The 16640-nt window shown below is 31.7% G+C and overlaps 1 protein-coding gene across 1 annotated transcript; it reads right to left on the bottom strand.

Moving 5' to 3' along the window:
- Positions 1–1399: 1399 nt before the first annotated feature.
- Positions 1400–15210, bottom strand: LOC113112143 (NADPH:adrenodoxin oxidoreductase, mitochondrial-like). The gene is made up of 9 exons (XM_026277596.1): positions 15088–15210; positions 12922–13035; positions 12736–12837; positions 11394–11501; positions 11054–11138; positions 8450–8628; positions 4655–4826; positions 3084–3257; positions 1400–2155 (listed from the first exon to the last, which is right to left on the bottom strand). Exons 1-9 carry the CDS (start codon positions 15208–15210, stop codon positions 2025–2027), a joined length of 1188 nt encoding a protein of 395 aa, XP_026133381.1. The 3' UTR covers positions 1400–2024.
- Between the last annotated feature and the right edge of the window lie 1430 nt (positions 15211–16640).

The raw sequence follows: 16640 nt of genomic DNA, 5'->3' as shown, positions 1-16640 counted from the left end.
TGTTTGAGTATGACAGACCTCCGGTGTATCACCCACCACAGAAGAAATACCCTCACGGACAGCCTCTCAGATACCTGGACCGCTACAGAGATGGAGCCCAAAACACCTTCGGCATTTATTAAACATGCGTCTATCATGATCACAGCTGGGCTTTTGTGTGGAATAAACTACATGTTATCAGCTGTGTTGAGATCTGTCTTTATAGGTGCATTAGCTAAATTTTGTGCATGGTCTGTTTATAGTGAAGCACGTTCATACACATTGTAATCCATTAAAAAAAGCAACTTTCTGTTGTTCAACTTGAGAAATCTGTCTGAACAACTTGACCTTGTCTCAGAATTCAGGCTTTTTTTTCTAATTACAGTTCTGAGAAAAAAAAAATCTGTTAATTGTAAGATGCTAATGATGATCACAATGCTAATGTTTTTCTCATAATCATGTTTTATAAGTGTGACATTTTCTCACAATTTGGATTTTTCCCCGCTTACAATTCAGTGAAAAAAAAGTTGAATTTTGAGATTTTTCTCAAAGTTAATTTTGCTTTTTTTTTTTCTTCTCAGAATTTGGACTTTGCATCTTACAAATGTTTTTTTTTTATTATTATTTAATTGCAGCTTTTTAATAATTTTGAGAGAGAGAGAAAAAAAAACATTAAATTGTAATATATAAACTCAGAATTCAGATTTCTTTTAAATTCTCTCAATTGTAAGATTACATCTCACAATGCTGACTTTTCTCCTCCTAAAAAATGTAAAAGTGAGACTGAAAAGTCTTTAAAAAGCCACTTATTTTATAGAGATCGCAGGGTCAAATAAAGCAATAAGACCCAAGAAGCTGTGAAAGTATGTCAGCTGACAGATGAGGAGTGACTAAACCCCCTTAAGCTGTTTGGATTCATTAGAAATCATTGCTTCATGAGGCTTGCATAATCCATATAACTTCAGCCCAAATTTCCATGAAATGCCTCACTATTAGTTAGTTGTACCCATGCTCTTTTTTAAAGTATCGCCCCCAGAAACAGATTCTCATGATACCTATCTTGTGTTATTCTGTTCAGTGGTTGTTTAGTCATTTGATTTTGACTTTCTCCATGAGGGTGGTGTCCCGAGGGGTTAAAAGCGTTAATGCAGTTCATGCTATTAATAATGCATGCCAAAATTAATCTGATTACATTAGCTAAAATGAGTAATATACTGGATTATGTTACTAACAACTATTTTCATCACGTAATTTGAAATAAGCAACAGATAACAATTTCTGACTATATCTTCATTCTTGTTTTTAATACTAATGTTATAATCTAAATGTTCAAACAACACAGTCATAAACTAGATTCAGCATGTCAACTTAATTACAGAGTTATTTATTATGTTAAAAAAAAAGTAAGTGTGGATTCAAGCCGTTTCACACAGACATGTTTATTCTGGCAAGATACGTCAACAGGTAGTGAATATTTCCATTTGTTCAACGACCGGTTCGACGTCATTGTTTGACACCGCATCAGAAGCACTTAGGAGAAATGCTAGTGATTAATGTATAATGCATGTCCTGATATCAAAGCTAAACAACTCATTCTTCACTGATACAATCTGAAAGCATGAAGCATGAAGAAAAAGTTCTCAAATTACATGAAGCGTGCGTCTGTCCGTCTACTCACCGTCTACTCATTCAACTTTATTTATTCTCTAGAAATGAAAAGATGATGTTTAGAAGAATCACCCAGCTGCTCTTATTATACAGTGAAAGTAAAGAACTACAACAATGCACAAGAAAACATCCTATTTTGTGCACCATTTTTGTTTTTCAGATGTCTGAAGTCATACGATAGTTTTGTGTGAATAACGCATTCAAATTTTCAATCGCTATTTCTAATTTTTCATTGTGTTAAGAAGAGCAACACGAAAATTCTGCCAAACGTGATCTTTTTCTGCTCCGAATTAGAGAACAAATGTGAAAACCACAAGTGGGCGAGATCATTTTTGGTTGTTTTTATTTCAGTTCAGATGTGCTCTTGGCAACGCTTCTCAGGACCAGGCGATCTTCAGCATCTCGTCCACATCCAGAAGTTTTTCCCTGGGTTTTCCAAGGGATCTGCCTCTTTTCTCCTCCTCTGCATTAATCTTCTCCCACTGTGAAAAAAGCACCGTCCTCACACCTGTCGACAAACATCACACTCGTGATCACAGATGCATGTCTCAACATGAAAGTTATTCCGAGGTAGTGTTCTTTCTAAGACATTCTTTGGATTAAAAAACATGTATCCTTAAAAAAAAAAAAAAAAAAAAAAAAAAAAAAAAAATCCCACAATGCACTGCAGCGAGCTCACAGAATAAAAGATGCATACAAACTGGAGAATGGGAGAAATATACAATAAACAACTGCGAGACTCCTTTTTTACCCAGAAAGGAGCCTTGGTGTCTAATTAATATTTGTATAACTCGTTAACTTTATTTTAAATTAATAAAAAAATGTCTTAAAAAAATTAAACATTAAAATAAAAACATTAAAATTAGAATAACATGGAAAAAAAGCTACAATTCGTATTAACGCATAATATAATATTTGAATTAAATTTTCATGAACTGATATTAGTGCCATATTAAATAAAATATACATTATTGTGTTAATGCAATTTGTATTTAAAAAATATATACAATTATTTAATTTACTATTAATTAAAATGTATTCATTTATAAATAAATGTAAACACTGGCCATTTTACTGTCATGTTAAAATAAATTTGAATTAATGCCTTGTGATATTTTTCTTGCAATATCATGTCAAAGCATTTTTGCTCACAAAACATTGATTTATTCTTAAAATGTTATTAATATTCCTCAAAATCTTGTATTTTTTGGTATCTGATTATTCTAATGTGGCACTACAATGCCATCAAACATACTGATGCTGATACTATTATAAGATTGTACCCAATAATCTGATAAAACGCATTAAACCTGCTCTTAACTACACTCTATCAGCAGCTGTTAGGATCCTCATTTGTATGCTGACGTCACTTTTAATCAGGTTGACTTTAGTAAGGATGAAGCGGTCTCTGGGTTTCGGTATTGAGTGTGTCTGACCTCGTGTTTGCAGAAGTGCAGTGATCGCTTTGGCGCCTGGTTTGTTGACTGACAGATCCAGCTTGCCGTCCTCCATATCCTGAATTAAAACACGTGCCGTATCAAAGCTGTCGTTCATTGTGGTTGCGATCACGCCGGTTGGTCCGCGTTTGACCCAGCCGCTGCAGTACAGACCTGCCCAAACATTATAAGTCACACAAAATTACAAATTATAAATGCGAGAGTGAACAAACATTATATATATATATATATATATATATATATATATATATATATATATATATATATATATATATATATATATATATACATACAGTACAGACCAAAAGTTTGGAAAGAAGTTTCTTCTGTTCATCAAGCCTGCATTTATTTGATCAGAAATAAAAAAAACTGTAATATTGTGATATATTATTACAACTTAAAATAATAGTTTTCTATTTGAATATACTTAAAAAAAATAATGTATTCCTGTGATGCAAAGCTGATTTTTCAGCATCATTCCTCCAGCCTTCAGTGTCACATGTAACATCAGTCGATCACATGATCATTTAGAAATCATCCTAATATTCTGATTTATTATGACTGTTGGAAACAGTTCTGCTGTCTCATATATTTGATCAATAAAAGGGTAAAAACAACTGCATTTATTCAAAATAAAAAAAAAAATATAATAATATAATTTCTTTACTATCACTTTTTATCAATCTAACACATCCTTGCTGAATAAAAGTATTGATTTTGATTATTGATTAAAAAAATAATAATAATAATACTGACCCCAAATTAGTGACCAGTAGTGTATATTGTTATTACAAAATATTTATATTTTAAAAACATAGCTTTTTTTTTTATTCATCAAAGTATCCTAAAAAAGCATCACATGTTCTGAAAAATATTAAGCAGCAGAACTGTTTCCAACTTTGATAATGAATCATCATATTAGAATGATTTCTAAAGGATCGTGTGATAATTTTCCTAAAAATTCAGCTTTGCATCACAGAAATAAATGATAGTTTAAAGTATAATACATTTAAAAACTATTATTTTAAGTTGTAATAATATATCACAATATTACATTTTTTTCTGTATTTTTGATCAAATAAATGCAGGCTTGATGAGCAGAAGAAACTTCTTTCAATATCAATATAATCTCCAGATTATCAGATGTGTGGTTTTTTCTATGACAGAGCCTCAACCCCAGAAACCTCAGGAGATGTTTTTTACGATTATGTTTTTGGACTCCTACAAAATCTTTTCCATGAAAGACCACTAAATGTAGTTTCCCACTAAATGACACTCATCTGTTGCCGAATATAAGAACTCACAATACAACACACTGAGAATAAATTCACACTGTCTTTTCCTATAGTAATTATACTTGTCAAACTATGTTTTGTAGGACCATTTTGAACTTGAGGGAAAAACCATAAAACATAAATTACGCAACGTTGGTTAGATTTGAAAAGCTCCAGTCTTTGTAAGGCAATTAAGTGAAAGTCATTCATTAACATTCTTGTGTCGTCTCCGGAGGTTTCTGGCTTTGAGCTCCACGCATCTTTCGCGTCTCTGACCTGCTGTGTCCTGCACTCTTCCCATCTCATTGGGCACGATGGCTCTTCGGGGGTCAAAGGGCACAGCGGGATCAATGGGAATGCTCTTATAGCCGATACTGCTGATGATCAGGCCACAGTCCACATCCTCCGTCTGACCGGTGACTTCTGCACGCGCACTCTCGCCTGAACCCTGAGACACAACACAGACCTCACATCCGGCTTTCGCTGCTTGTTTTGAAATGCATAAGTGATGTAACATAACACAAACTATTGTTTTCATATAAAAGAATCAATGCAAAATGCTTTGACGCCAGGGAAAAAAATCTTGAAAATTTCAATTGAGCAATCGCAATTGATTAAAAAATCAATATATATATGTACTAGTCCTATATATAAATATATAAATATATAAATAAATAAATATATAAATAAATAAATAAATAAATATATATATATATATATATATATATATATATATATATATATATATATATATATATATATATATATATATATATATATATATATATATATATATATATATATATATATATATATATACAGTACAGACCAAAAGTTTGGAAACATTACTATTTTTAATGTTTTTGAAAGAAGTTTCTTCTGCTCATCAAGCCTGCATTTATTTGATCAAAATACAGAAACAAATGTAACATTGTGAAATATTATTACAATTTAAAATAATTGTTTTTAAATGTATTATACTTTTAAATTATCATTTATTTCTGTGATGCAAAGCTGAATTTTTAGGATCATTATCACACGATCCTTTAGAAATCATTCTAATATGATGATTCATTATCAAAGTTGGAAACAGTTCTGCTGCTTAATATTTTTTCAGAACATCTGATACTTTTTTAGGATACTTTGATGAATAAAAAGTAAAAAAATAAAATAAAAAAAAAGAAGCTAGGTTTATAAAATATAAATATTTTGTAATAACAATATACACTACTGGTCAGTAATTTGGGGTAATTTTTTTTCTTTCTTCTTTTTAAATAAAATCAATACTTTTATTCAGCAAGGATGTGTTTAATTGATAAAAAGTGATAGTAAAGAAATTATATTATTAGAATTTTTTTTATTTTATTTGAAATAAATGCAATTCTTTTGAACCTTTTATTGATCAAATGTATGAGACAGCAGAAGTGTTTCCAACACTCATAATAAATCAGAATATTAGGATGATTTCTAAATGATCATGTGATCGACTGATGTTACATGTGACACTGAAGGCTGGAGGAATGATGCTGAAAATTCAGCTTTGCGTCACAGGAATAAATTATTTTTTAAAAGTATATTCAAATAGAAAACTATTATTTTAAGTTGTAATAATATTTCACAATATTACTGTTTTTTCTATATTTCTCATCAAATAAATGCAGGCTTGATGAGCAGAAGAAACTTCTTTCAAAAACATTAAAAATAGTAATTTTCCAAACTTTTGCCATGTACTGTATATATTTATGAAAGACATTAAAGAGCACTCTAACTGACAGACATACTTACAGCAATACAAGATTTTTAAATGATGATTTAATTTATTAATGGATAAAAGCTGTCCAAACCTAGCAGACTCTACGTGAAATAGTAATCAATCTTGTTAAATCATGAAAGAACTGTAGTTAACCACATTATTATTATTATTATTTTAAATCTGAGTTAAATTTCACTAGCCACACACAGGCCTCACATAAGATATTAAGAAATCACTTAAAGAGAAGCTGTTTGACGAAGTGAAGCATGCTTAAAGAGAAACTCATCATGCTGCAATCTGATCTAAAGCAAGAACAGATGCCAAACTAAACAGTTGACACGTATCAGTCTGGAAAAGATTATGAAATCATTTCTAAGGCTTTGTGGCGAACCACAGTCAGAGACATGATACACAAACGGAGAAAACTTGCAACCCAGTGGTGGTCCAGCTTTTTTCCCCCTTAATAAATGAAATCATCATTTACATTATATATATATATAATTAAAGCAGGCATGTATAGTGTATAAATGATCTGAAACTATGATGCCAATTATTTAATTTATCTGGAGTATTTGTATTGTGATCGATGAAAGTTAATAATGTGGATGTATCACACACATTAAGACTACAAACTCGTCTTAGATTAAATCAGGAATAATTGAAATTGACATCCAATTAATGCTGTAGTAATCAGTTCTGTAAACCACAAACTTCCGCACCAAACAGAAAGCAGGGTTTGTTATCGTGCAAGATATCATCATCATCATCATCATCATCATCATGCTTCTGCTCTCAGGACTTTCCAGATTTACAACGGAGACAAAAATGCGTTCTTGTTGGGTCAAAACAAAGCTCGCTAAAACATTAGCGCTCAGATTACTGAAACAACTGTGTGTGGCAGAGTCCTGCTGGTTCAACACATCGTCTAATTCAGCTTCATTATGATCACGTTTAATAAATCTATACATCCAGACGGTTTGGAATAAGAGTCCTTATAAATCCAGAAAAGTCGGTTTACATAAAACCCTTTTGTGATGCATTTATGCAAATCGAAAGCAACAGATGAAACCAATGATTTTGTGCATCTGGAATATTTGTTTTGATCTCTGAGGTGCTTCAAAAAAATCACGTAGATGAATTACTCACATTAAGCCGAACATTTTTGTGCAATGAATGAAGTGCAATCCTAACAGCTCACTTATTCGTGGGCCTAGTTCTGTCTTGCATGTTTGCCTCTCAATCATTGAGTAATATAATGAAATATTTCAGAATATGTGACGCTGGAGCACAAAACCAGTCTTAATTCGCTGGGGTATAAATTTTTTCTATTATGCCAATTATCATTAGAATATTAAGATTATGTTCCATGAAGATATTTTGTACATTTCCTACTGTAAATATATCAACACTTAATGTTTGATTAGTAATATGCATTGCTACGAATTCTTTAAAGGTGATTTTCTCAATATTTAGATTTTTTTTGCACCCTCAGATTCCAGATTTTCTAATAGTTGTATCTGAATTTATTAAGTTTTCAGATGAAACTTGCTTGGTTTTGTGATCCAGGGTCACATATAAAGTTTAAGGTGACTGTTTTCTATGTGACTACATTGTAAAATGTCATTTATTCCTATGATTAGTCCAAATTTTTTAGCATCATTACTCCAGTCTTCATTTTTAATAGTAATGTTTTGTAACAGTATAAAAGTTTTAATGTAATTGTTGGTTGATCAATTTAATGTTGTTTTTTATTTTCCTGACCCTAAACGTTTGAATGGTAGTGTACACTGTAAATATATTGCTATATTTATTAATATATAATTATTAATATATAATTTTTGTCAATTCTGTTTACTTTTACTTCACGTATAATCCAATCAACCATGGAATAATTTGCATACGGGTGACCGAGCAAACCAAATGTAAACCATGGGCCATGTCCAAATCCCATTCTCTCTTCAGTAAGTACTTTTTAAAATAAGCAATCATTTGGCGAACATTATTTTAAGTTTGAATGCAATCTTGATGTACTAAATTCCCTATGATATCATTTTCACATGACCAACCAGCAGCAGTTGCATCACATCACTATCATTCATAAATCATCTACTGCTTCAAACCCACATGGGATTGAATAGCTAAGTGTTCATCATACGCAGAAACACTCCAGAAGTAGCACGCCATCCAGGTACTTTTTTCCACTTTTGTGAGTAATGTGTATTTTGACATGCTTCTTTTGTTGCATACAATTTTCCGCCTACTTTACAGTATCCGGTTTCAGATGCGTCCATGGCTCTTATCCAGTTTTGCACGTTTACCTCAAGCTTATTAAGAGCCAATCGGATTCCAGTAGCTCTTTTCCCATCAGCCCCAGCGAGAACCTCCACTGGACTGCGAAAGAAGCGCAAGCCCCAGCATTTCTCCGCTTTATCATCTCCTCCTTCCTTTACGGCTTTCATCATTAGCTCTGTCAGTCTTTTTCTTGGCCTGGGAAGGTCTGATCAACACACACACACACACACATAGAAACATTTTAATGATCTCCCATTCTAAACCTCAAACATGCAGATAATGCAGAGGAATGCAATGGGAAAAGTTAGTATATAAAGCAGAAGGAATGTTAAGACCTGTTTAAAAGACTTGCATTGTTGATTTACCCAGAAAATCAGGTTCATAAATACAGAAATGCCTATATAATAGTCCCTCATTGTGTGGAGAAAGTTGTTACAGCTTGTTGCCGTTTACTGACAATTTGAAAAGGAGTATGTTTTTAAGAATAAAACCATCTGAAGTCAAAGGGAAGGAATAGTGAGAACAATTTTTAAGTTTATACTTCCACAAATGCACAAAGTTGGATGTGTAAAGTGTACTTATGCTCAATGTATTTCGAATATTTAGAAAGCTTAAAATAATACAAATCTGACTTTTGAGTAGTTCCCAGATCAAACAGATAAAATACCACTTAAAAGTTTTAGATTGATTTTAAGAAGAAGTTTCTTTTGCAGACCAAGGCTGCATTTATTTGAACACAAATACAAATAATAAAAACAATAATATTCTGAAAAAAAAAAAAAAAATCTAAATAACTATGTTCTAATTTAATATATATTTACAATATAATTTATTCCTGTGATGAAAGTTGTATTTTCAGCATCATTCCTCCAGTCTTCAGTGTCACAATCCTTTAGAAATCATTCTTATATGCTGATTTGATGCTCAAGAAACATTTATGATTATTAGCAATGTTGAAAACAGTTGTGTACCATTTTTTAAGATTGTTTGATGAACAAAAAGTTCAATAATAGTATTTATCTAAAATAGAAAGCTTTGGTAAAGATACTGAAAACTGCCAAGACCGACACAGAAATAAGCTGCACTTTAAAATATATTCAAACAGAAAATTGTTATAAAAAAATAAAAAAATAAATAAATAAATGTATTTATATATATATATATATATATATATATATATATATATATATATATATATATATATATATATATATATATATATATATATACATATATATATATATATATATATATATATATATATATATATATATATATAATATATATATTTCACAATATTTATGCTTTTTGCTGTATTTTTTATGTTGTTTTCTAAAGTATGAAGGACAGAAAAGAAAAGGACACTTATCTCAAAAACTCCATCTTGTTAGTATACTTATGAAATTACGTACAGCAAACAAATGCACTTTATCTGATGCAGTATTTTATTTGGATTTTTTGGATTTCTGATTAGGAACTGTTCACAATGTCTCAGATGGACCACCTCTCTCATTTCCAGAAGAGATAAACAAAGCAGTCCTGTTCCCTGGGGCCTTTTAAAACTTTCCCCTTGCAATTAAACCATATAAGTATACAATATATTTCAAGCGTGTTTTCCACTCTTCAACCAACCACAGCTGTCACTCAAATGGTTTTATTGCCTTTGAGTGAGTGAAGCAAGAGAGTCTTATCTTGATGGAACACGCAATTCAAAGAATACATTTTTCTTTTTCTTTCAGTTTGGTTTAGGATTTCTTAAGATTTAGGATGTGCGTAAGATCATTTACTGAGGTGTTAGATCAATTAGCTTCAAAAAGAAATATAAAACCTGTGCTAACAGAAACAATACAAGTTGTTGACATTATAGCATAACAATGAAATTTTTTGTAGCCGGTTGTTTTTACACTTCAGGTGTAACAATGTTGAATAGGAAATGCACAAAAAGGAACAAAAATTATACAATTATTTATAAAGTTAAGTTTTACATTAAACATTAACTAGCATATTTAGGGTAAATGCACAACATAGTATATTTTTTGGAAACCGTGATGCACTGTTTGATCATTAAAAGTAAAAATAAAAATAAAAATAAAAATCTCTTTTTACATTATAACATGTCTTTACTGTCGTTTTTGATTTAATGCAATTTAATGCATCACTGTTTCATAAAACTATGAATTTCTTAAAAGAAAAATTCTAAACCAATTTACAATAACCATAAAAAAAAAAACAGCAACAAAAACTGAAAGGACAGATGCCTCGAAATGGTTTGAGTAAAGATGAAAGGAGTAGAGTACACATCTGCTCACATTAAAAACTGAATTGATCCGAGTCATTTGCAAACTTCAAAAGCATCTTCAGACCAGATGATTAATTGAGTAAATTCATTTCCCAGATCATTTGATCTGGAAACCAAGAATTGCCAGACAGGAATTGTTTCACACCCTTCCCCTTTAAAGCAGTTATTAAATATCACTATATTCAACTAGTTTTATGCTTTTATTTCTAGAGCTCAATGTAGCATTAACCTCTTAATCTCCTTTTAGGTTTGACTGATGGAAGTCAGGGGTTCGGATTGACATGAGGTTTAGTTTGATGTAAATGCAGTGCTTTGATTTGAATGTTTTTACCTTTCAAAACTTCTGCGATGCCCTTAAAGTCAGCGGGCAGCATATCAGCCCTGACCTTTGGCAGATTGACCATCTCTCTGAGTTCCTGAGGACATTAACAAACATAAACAGCCCTGTTCCCTTACACATTCATTTTGAAACCTTGCATTTGCAAAGTACATAAACCTCTATAATTGTATATTAGAGTATATAAGGTTTTTTCCATTATGCAATACTCTGTTTTTTTGTCCCCTCATGCATTCAATCAACAGGTTCTTCCACTTTATTTTCCAAATTCACAGCCAGATGTCACTCAAATGTGTTTAGTTCACTGCGAGGGAGTGAAGCAAGAGAGTCATACCTTGATGGTACACGCGATTTGAAGAGGTCCTCGTCGGCCTACGATCAAAACCCTTCGCACTTTACTGTTCGCCAATGCCTCTAGGGAATTCTGGGTAATATCAGTTTCCTGTAAGTAGGGAGTAGAGAACAGTAAACTAAAATAAAATGATCAAAGACAAAACAGGAAAGGGTGGTTTACTGAGAAAAAAAAACCTTTTCCTGAGCCATTACAGAATTTAAGTGATGCTTATCAGCTCATGTGCGAGAAATAATTCATCCAGAAGACGAAATAAGATGGAAATGTCCTTAACCTCAGACCACTGAACTTGGTTGTTCACTAGACAGGTTTGGAGAAATGTAGCACTGCTTCAACGTCTCATTAATGGATGCTCTGCAGTGAATGGGTGCCGTCAGAATGAGAGTTGATAAAAACGTCACAATAATCCACAGCACTCCAGTCCATAAAATGTGAACTGATGGACTGGATTACTTGTGTATGTTTTTTCAGCTGATTGGACTCTCATTCTGACGGCACCCATTCACTGCAGAGCATCCTTTGCTGAGACACTGATGCAATGCTACATTTCTCCAAATCTGATGAAGAAACAAACTCATCTACATCATGGATGGCCTGAGGGTGAGTATATTTCCAACAAAATTCAGTTTTAAGTGAACTATTCCTATCAGCAGATAATTTTTTATATTATCTATGAATTTATTAATATAAAACTCTTCTCTAAACATGTATTGTTATATTTGTAAATTATTCTTTTATGCCAAAAATCATTATGATATTAAATAAAGATCATGTTCCATGAATGTATTTTGTAAATTTCCTACCTTAAATATATCAAAACCTAATTTTTTATTAGTTATATGCATTACATAGAACTTCATTTGGACAAATCTAAAGATGATTTTCTCAATATTTAAATTGTTTTGCTCCCTCAGATTCCAGATTTTCAGATAGTTGTATCTCAGCCAAATATCGTCCTATCCGAACAAACATTTACATCAATGGAAATCTTATTTATTCAGCTTTCAGATGACGTTTCAATCTCAATTTGAGAAATTGCCCCTTATGAGTGGTTTTGTGGTAACATATAGATTCACTAGCAATGCAGAGTGTTTTAGGAAAGATCCACATCCACACCCAAAAAGAAGATATTCAGAAGATACTCAAGTTTCATTCATGGAAGTCAATCAGTCATTTGACTGATTCGAACCATTAACAAGGGATTGGAGATCGATTCATGAGTTAAATAATTCCTTAAACTACTTCCAACCCATTACCATCTTGTACTTTTGCATGTATCATAACTCTCTCCAATCTGGATAAAATCATCACAGTGGGCTCAGACCTTCAGCATTTCTACAGGAGCCAGAAGTATTCGGGCAACATCCAGGGCCACATTCCCCTGTCCAAGAATCACAGCGGTCTCACAGCTGAGATCTGGATGCAGCTGCAGATCAAAAGAAATAACAGAGGCTTGTTTAGGGGGTTATTAAACACCAAAACATCTGAAGCGATTCTGAAGATAATGCACCTCTTTATTACAGGGCAGTCCGTTGTACCATCCGACAAAGTCTTTAGCTGAGAAAACGCCAGGTAAGTCTTCACCTGGAATTCCCATTGACCGATTTCCTTCAGCTCCGTAACTCTGGAAAAAGACATGGTGCAGAGGAGGATGATTACAGGAACAGTCTTGGTGCAAAATTAAATACAATTATATGGCATGCTAAAATAGTTCGGAGACTGTTCTTTTGTACACTTTCACATCAGAAAACATATTCATGGTCAATAAACATCTTCAGTTTACTTTTAACAGCTGTAGCAACAATCTTGAGTGCATGAACTGATCACATGTAAACTTTGAATGAAATATGAGTCACTTGGATAAAAGCACTTGCCAAATGCATAACAGAAAATGTAAATATTAGCATAACGCTCTGGCTAGTATACATGGTTTTATTACACTGACAAATGTCTAGAGCGCATTATTGTGAGACGAACGCACACAGAATTAATATCTATATAACGCATAAGCACAGACAGATTTGAGAACGCACAGGACACAGTTTGAGTGAGGGGAGAGACAAATTTTAAGTGCGCACACTCTCTTCGGTTTTAAACAATGACTAGAAAAGTCAAAAGAAGTATAAAAGGAGGTGCAAGTAGATTTAATTTATGTTTTTATTTTGACAAATGCACAAAGTTGGATACACACTGCAGTTTAAAAGGTTGAGGGCCGTCTCTTATACTCGTCGTGGCTGCATTTATAATTGTAAAAATAGTAAAGTAATGCAATAACTTATGCAACGTTTTTTTTTTTTTTTTTTTTTTTAAGCATTTTAAAATGTAATTTATTCATGTAGTGCAAAGAGGCATTAAACAAAAATAAAAAAAATAGCTAGCTTTTTGTATTCAATCTATTTGTTTTCTTTTTATTTATTACACAATTAACAAAAGCAAAAAAAAAAAAAAATCCCTCTAACACTAAATTGCTCTATCCTATCTGTTTTCTTTTTATTTATTATATAATATTAATAAAACCCTTTCTACGTTTACTGTGTTAAGCTAACCGTAACTTGTCAAAGCATGCCAAAATGTAAATGTGATGTAAAACAGGAATAATCTAAGCCTGCATATATAAATGATATTTCCAACTGACACACTTCAGCAAAGGATAGAAATAAGTGACTTAGAACCACTTTTGGATGCTGGAAATACTAGTGTCCTAATATATATATGCGTTATTTATTTATATACAGTACAGACCAAAAGTTTGGAAACATTACTATTTTTAATGTTTTTGAAAGAAGTTTCTTCTGCTCATCAAGCCTGCATTTATTTGATCAAAAATACAGAAAAAAAACTGTAATATTGTGATATATTATTACAACTTAAAATAATAGTTATCTATTTGAATATACTTTCAAAAAATAATTTATTCCTGTGATGCAAAGCTGAATTTTCAGCATCATTCCTCCAGCCTTCAGTGTCACATGTAACATCAGTCGATCACATGATCATTTAGAAATCATCCTAATTCTGATTTATTATGAGTGTTGGAAACAGTTCTGCTGTCTGATATATTTGATCAATAAAAGGTTAAAAAGAACTGCATTTATTCAAAAATTACTATATATTCTAATAATATATTTTCTTTACTATCACTTTTTAAAAATGTAACACATCCTTGCTGAATAAAAGTATTGATTTTATAAATAAAAAAATTACTGACCCCAAATTACTGATAATTTTTTTTTTTTTTTTTTTTTTTTTTTTAATTATTCATCAAAGTATCCTAAAAAGTATCACATGTTCTGAACAAATATTAAGCATCAGAACTGTTTCCAACTTTGATAATGAATCATTATATTAGAATGATTTCTAAAGGATCGTGTGATAATTTTCCTAAAAATTCAGCTTTGCATCACATAAATAAATGATAATTTAAAGTATAATAAATTTAAAAACTATTATTTTAAGTTGTAATAATATATCACAATATTACTGTTTTTTTCTGTATTTTTGATCAAATAAATGCAGGCTTGATGAGCAGAAGAAACTTCTTTCAAAAACATTAAAAATAGTAATGTTTCCAAACTTTTGGTCTGTACCGTATATTATCATTGTAAATTTTTACTATGCAAAACTGGCCGTTAGTGAGTGATGAATCTGAATTCAGTGCTGTGTTGTGTGTCCTCACCAGCACTACAGCGTGGTAAGCTTGTCGTAACTCGTCAATCGTCACATCTTTACCCACATTCACATTGCCATGGAAGCTGAATCGTTCATGCTGGGCCGTCTGAGTAAAAACTGTTAATGACATTCTGGAAAATTCAAATGAAAAATAAATATATAAAAATTATTGATAGGAAAATAAATACTATACAGTCAATGGCAACCAGCAAGTGTTTGATTACCAGCAATCTTCAAAATATCAGCAGCTCATACAGGTGTGGAACGACATGAGGGGGAGTAAATGATGACAGAAATATCTTCTTTTTTTTTTTGGATGAACTTTCGCTTTAAGTTTAACGGTATCTAACATGTCATCAAGACTGTGTCCACTAAGGATGCTATCACATGAATGCAAGAACATCTGAAGGATCTGTACTGACAGTCACAACTTACTGTAAATCAGACATGGACAGACATTTGTGTTGTCCTGGCAGTAATCAAGCTCTAAACATAGTCTCATTTTTACTGATGTTTCTTTTTGCATTTCCTACATGAGGTAATTATTGATCGAAACTCTCGAGCACTATTGTGTCACACAATTACATTGTGTTACAGTAAATGCATGGCCTCATTTCCCATAATACTTTTTAATGCTAAAGTCCTATTGCCAGCAAATTGCAAAGTTCAAACAGATAGTCCTTATCTTAATAATAAGTGATTATATATTACAACAAGGGAGATGAGGAGGTATTATAACATCAAATCAGATCGAGTCATCATGAAACAGTGTTTGTAAACTACATGCAGCAAATAACAATATATAGTCAATATAATGCAGGCATTAGAACACTAAGTTTTAATATGTGACTATATGTTCAGTTTTGGCTTGTGACGTTTGAATCTCTGACAATTACATAATCCCATGATGTTCTCATAAGCACAGATCACAAGACAAAGAATGATACGAAACTAAAACCAACAAGTCTTCAACGGCCAAATAGGAAGTGCAATAAATAAATCAGAACATTAGACTTTTGTTCCCAAAAATGCATGCATATTTTTCCTGTAAATTGTTGAGGAAATGTTGATCTTCTGTTTGTTATGTTGTTCGACACTGGAAAAACAAAAGAAAGACTTAATTTTACGGCTCTGGAAAAACTCACGTTAAAAGTAAAGCTTAAATAAATTACATTTATGGAAAACGTTATTGTATGATCTGATTCATAATGGCTTTACACTTTTCACTATAAATTTTGGGGATGGTTACTTTTAAAGTAATTACAATATTGCACTACTAAAATAATCCGATATTATTCAATATGCTACATTAAAATATTGCGTTACTCCCTAAAAAAAAAAAAAAAAACATTACTTTTGTGGAAAGTAATGCATTATGTTACTTTTTTCATCTGGCCTTTAATTCTTGTAACTTAAAACTTGAAAAACTTGAAAAAAAAGTAATGTGATTAAGTAACTCACATGGCTTGTAATGCATTACCCCTAACACTGTTCACGATTTATTTAATTTTTATTATACCATATGTTCAGACATATGCATGCATGCATAAATTTTGTGGT

This window comes from Carassius auratus, chromosome 12 (genome assembly GCF_003368295.1).
Source record: "Carassius auratus strain Wakin chromosome 12, ASM336829v1, whole genome shotgun sequence".
In the NCBI taxonomy this organism is placed as follows: domain Eukaryota; kingdom Metazoa; phylum Chordata; class Actinopteri; order Cypriniformes; family Cyprinidae; genus Carassius; species Carassius auratus.
Note: the sequence above shows the minus strand (reverse complement) of the source record. Positions and strands in the feature narration are given on the sequence as shown.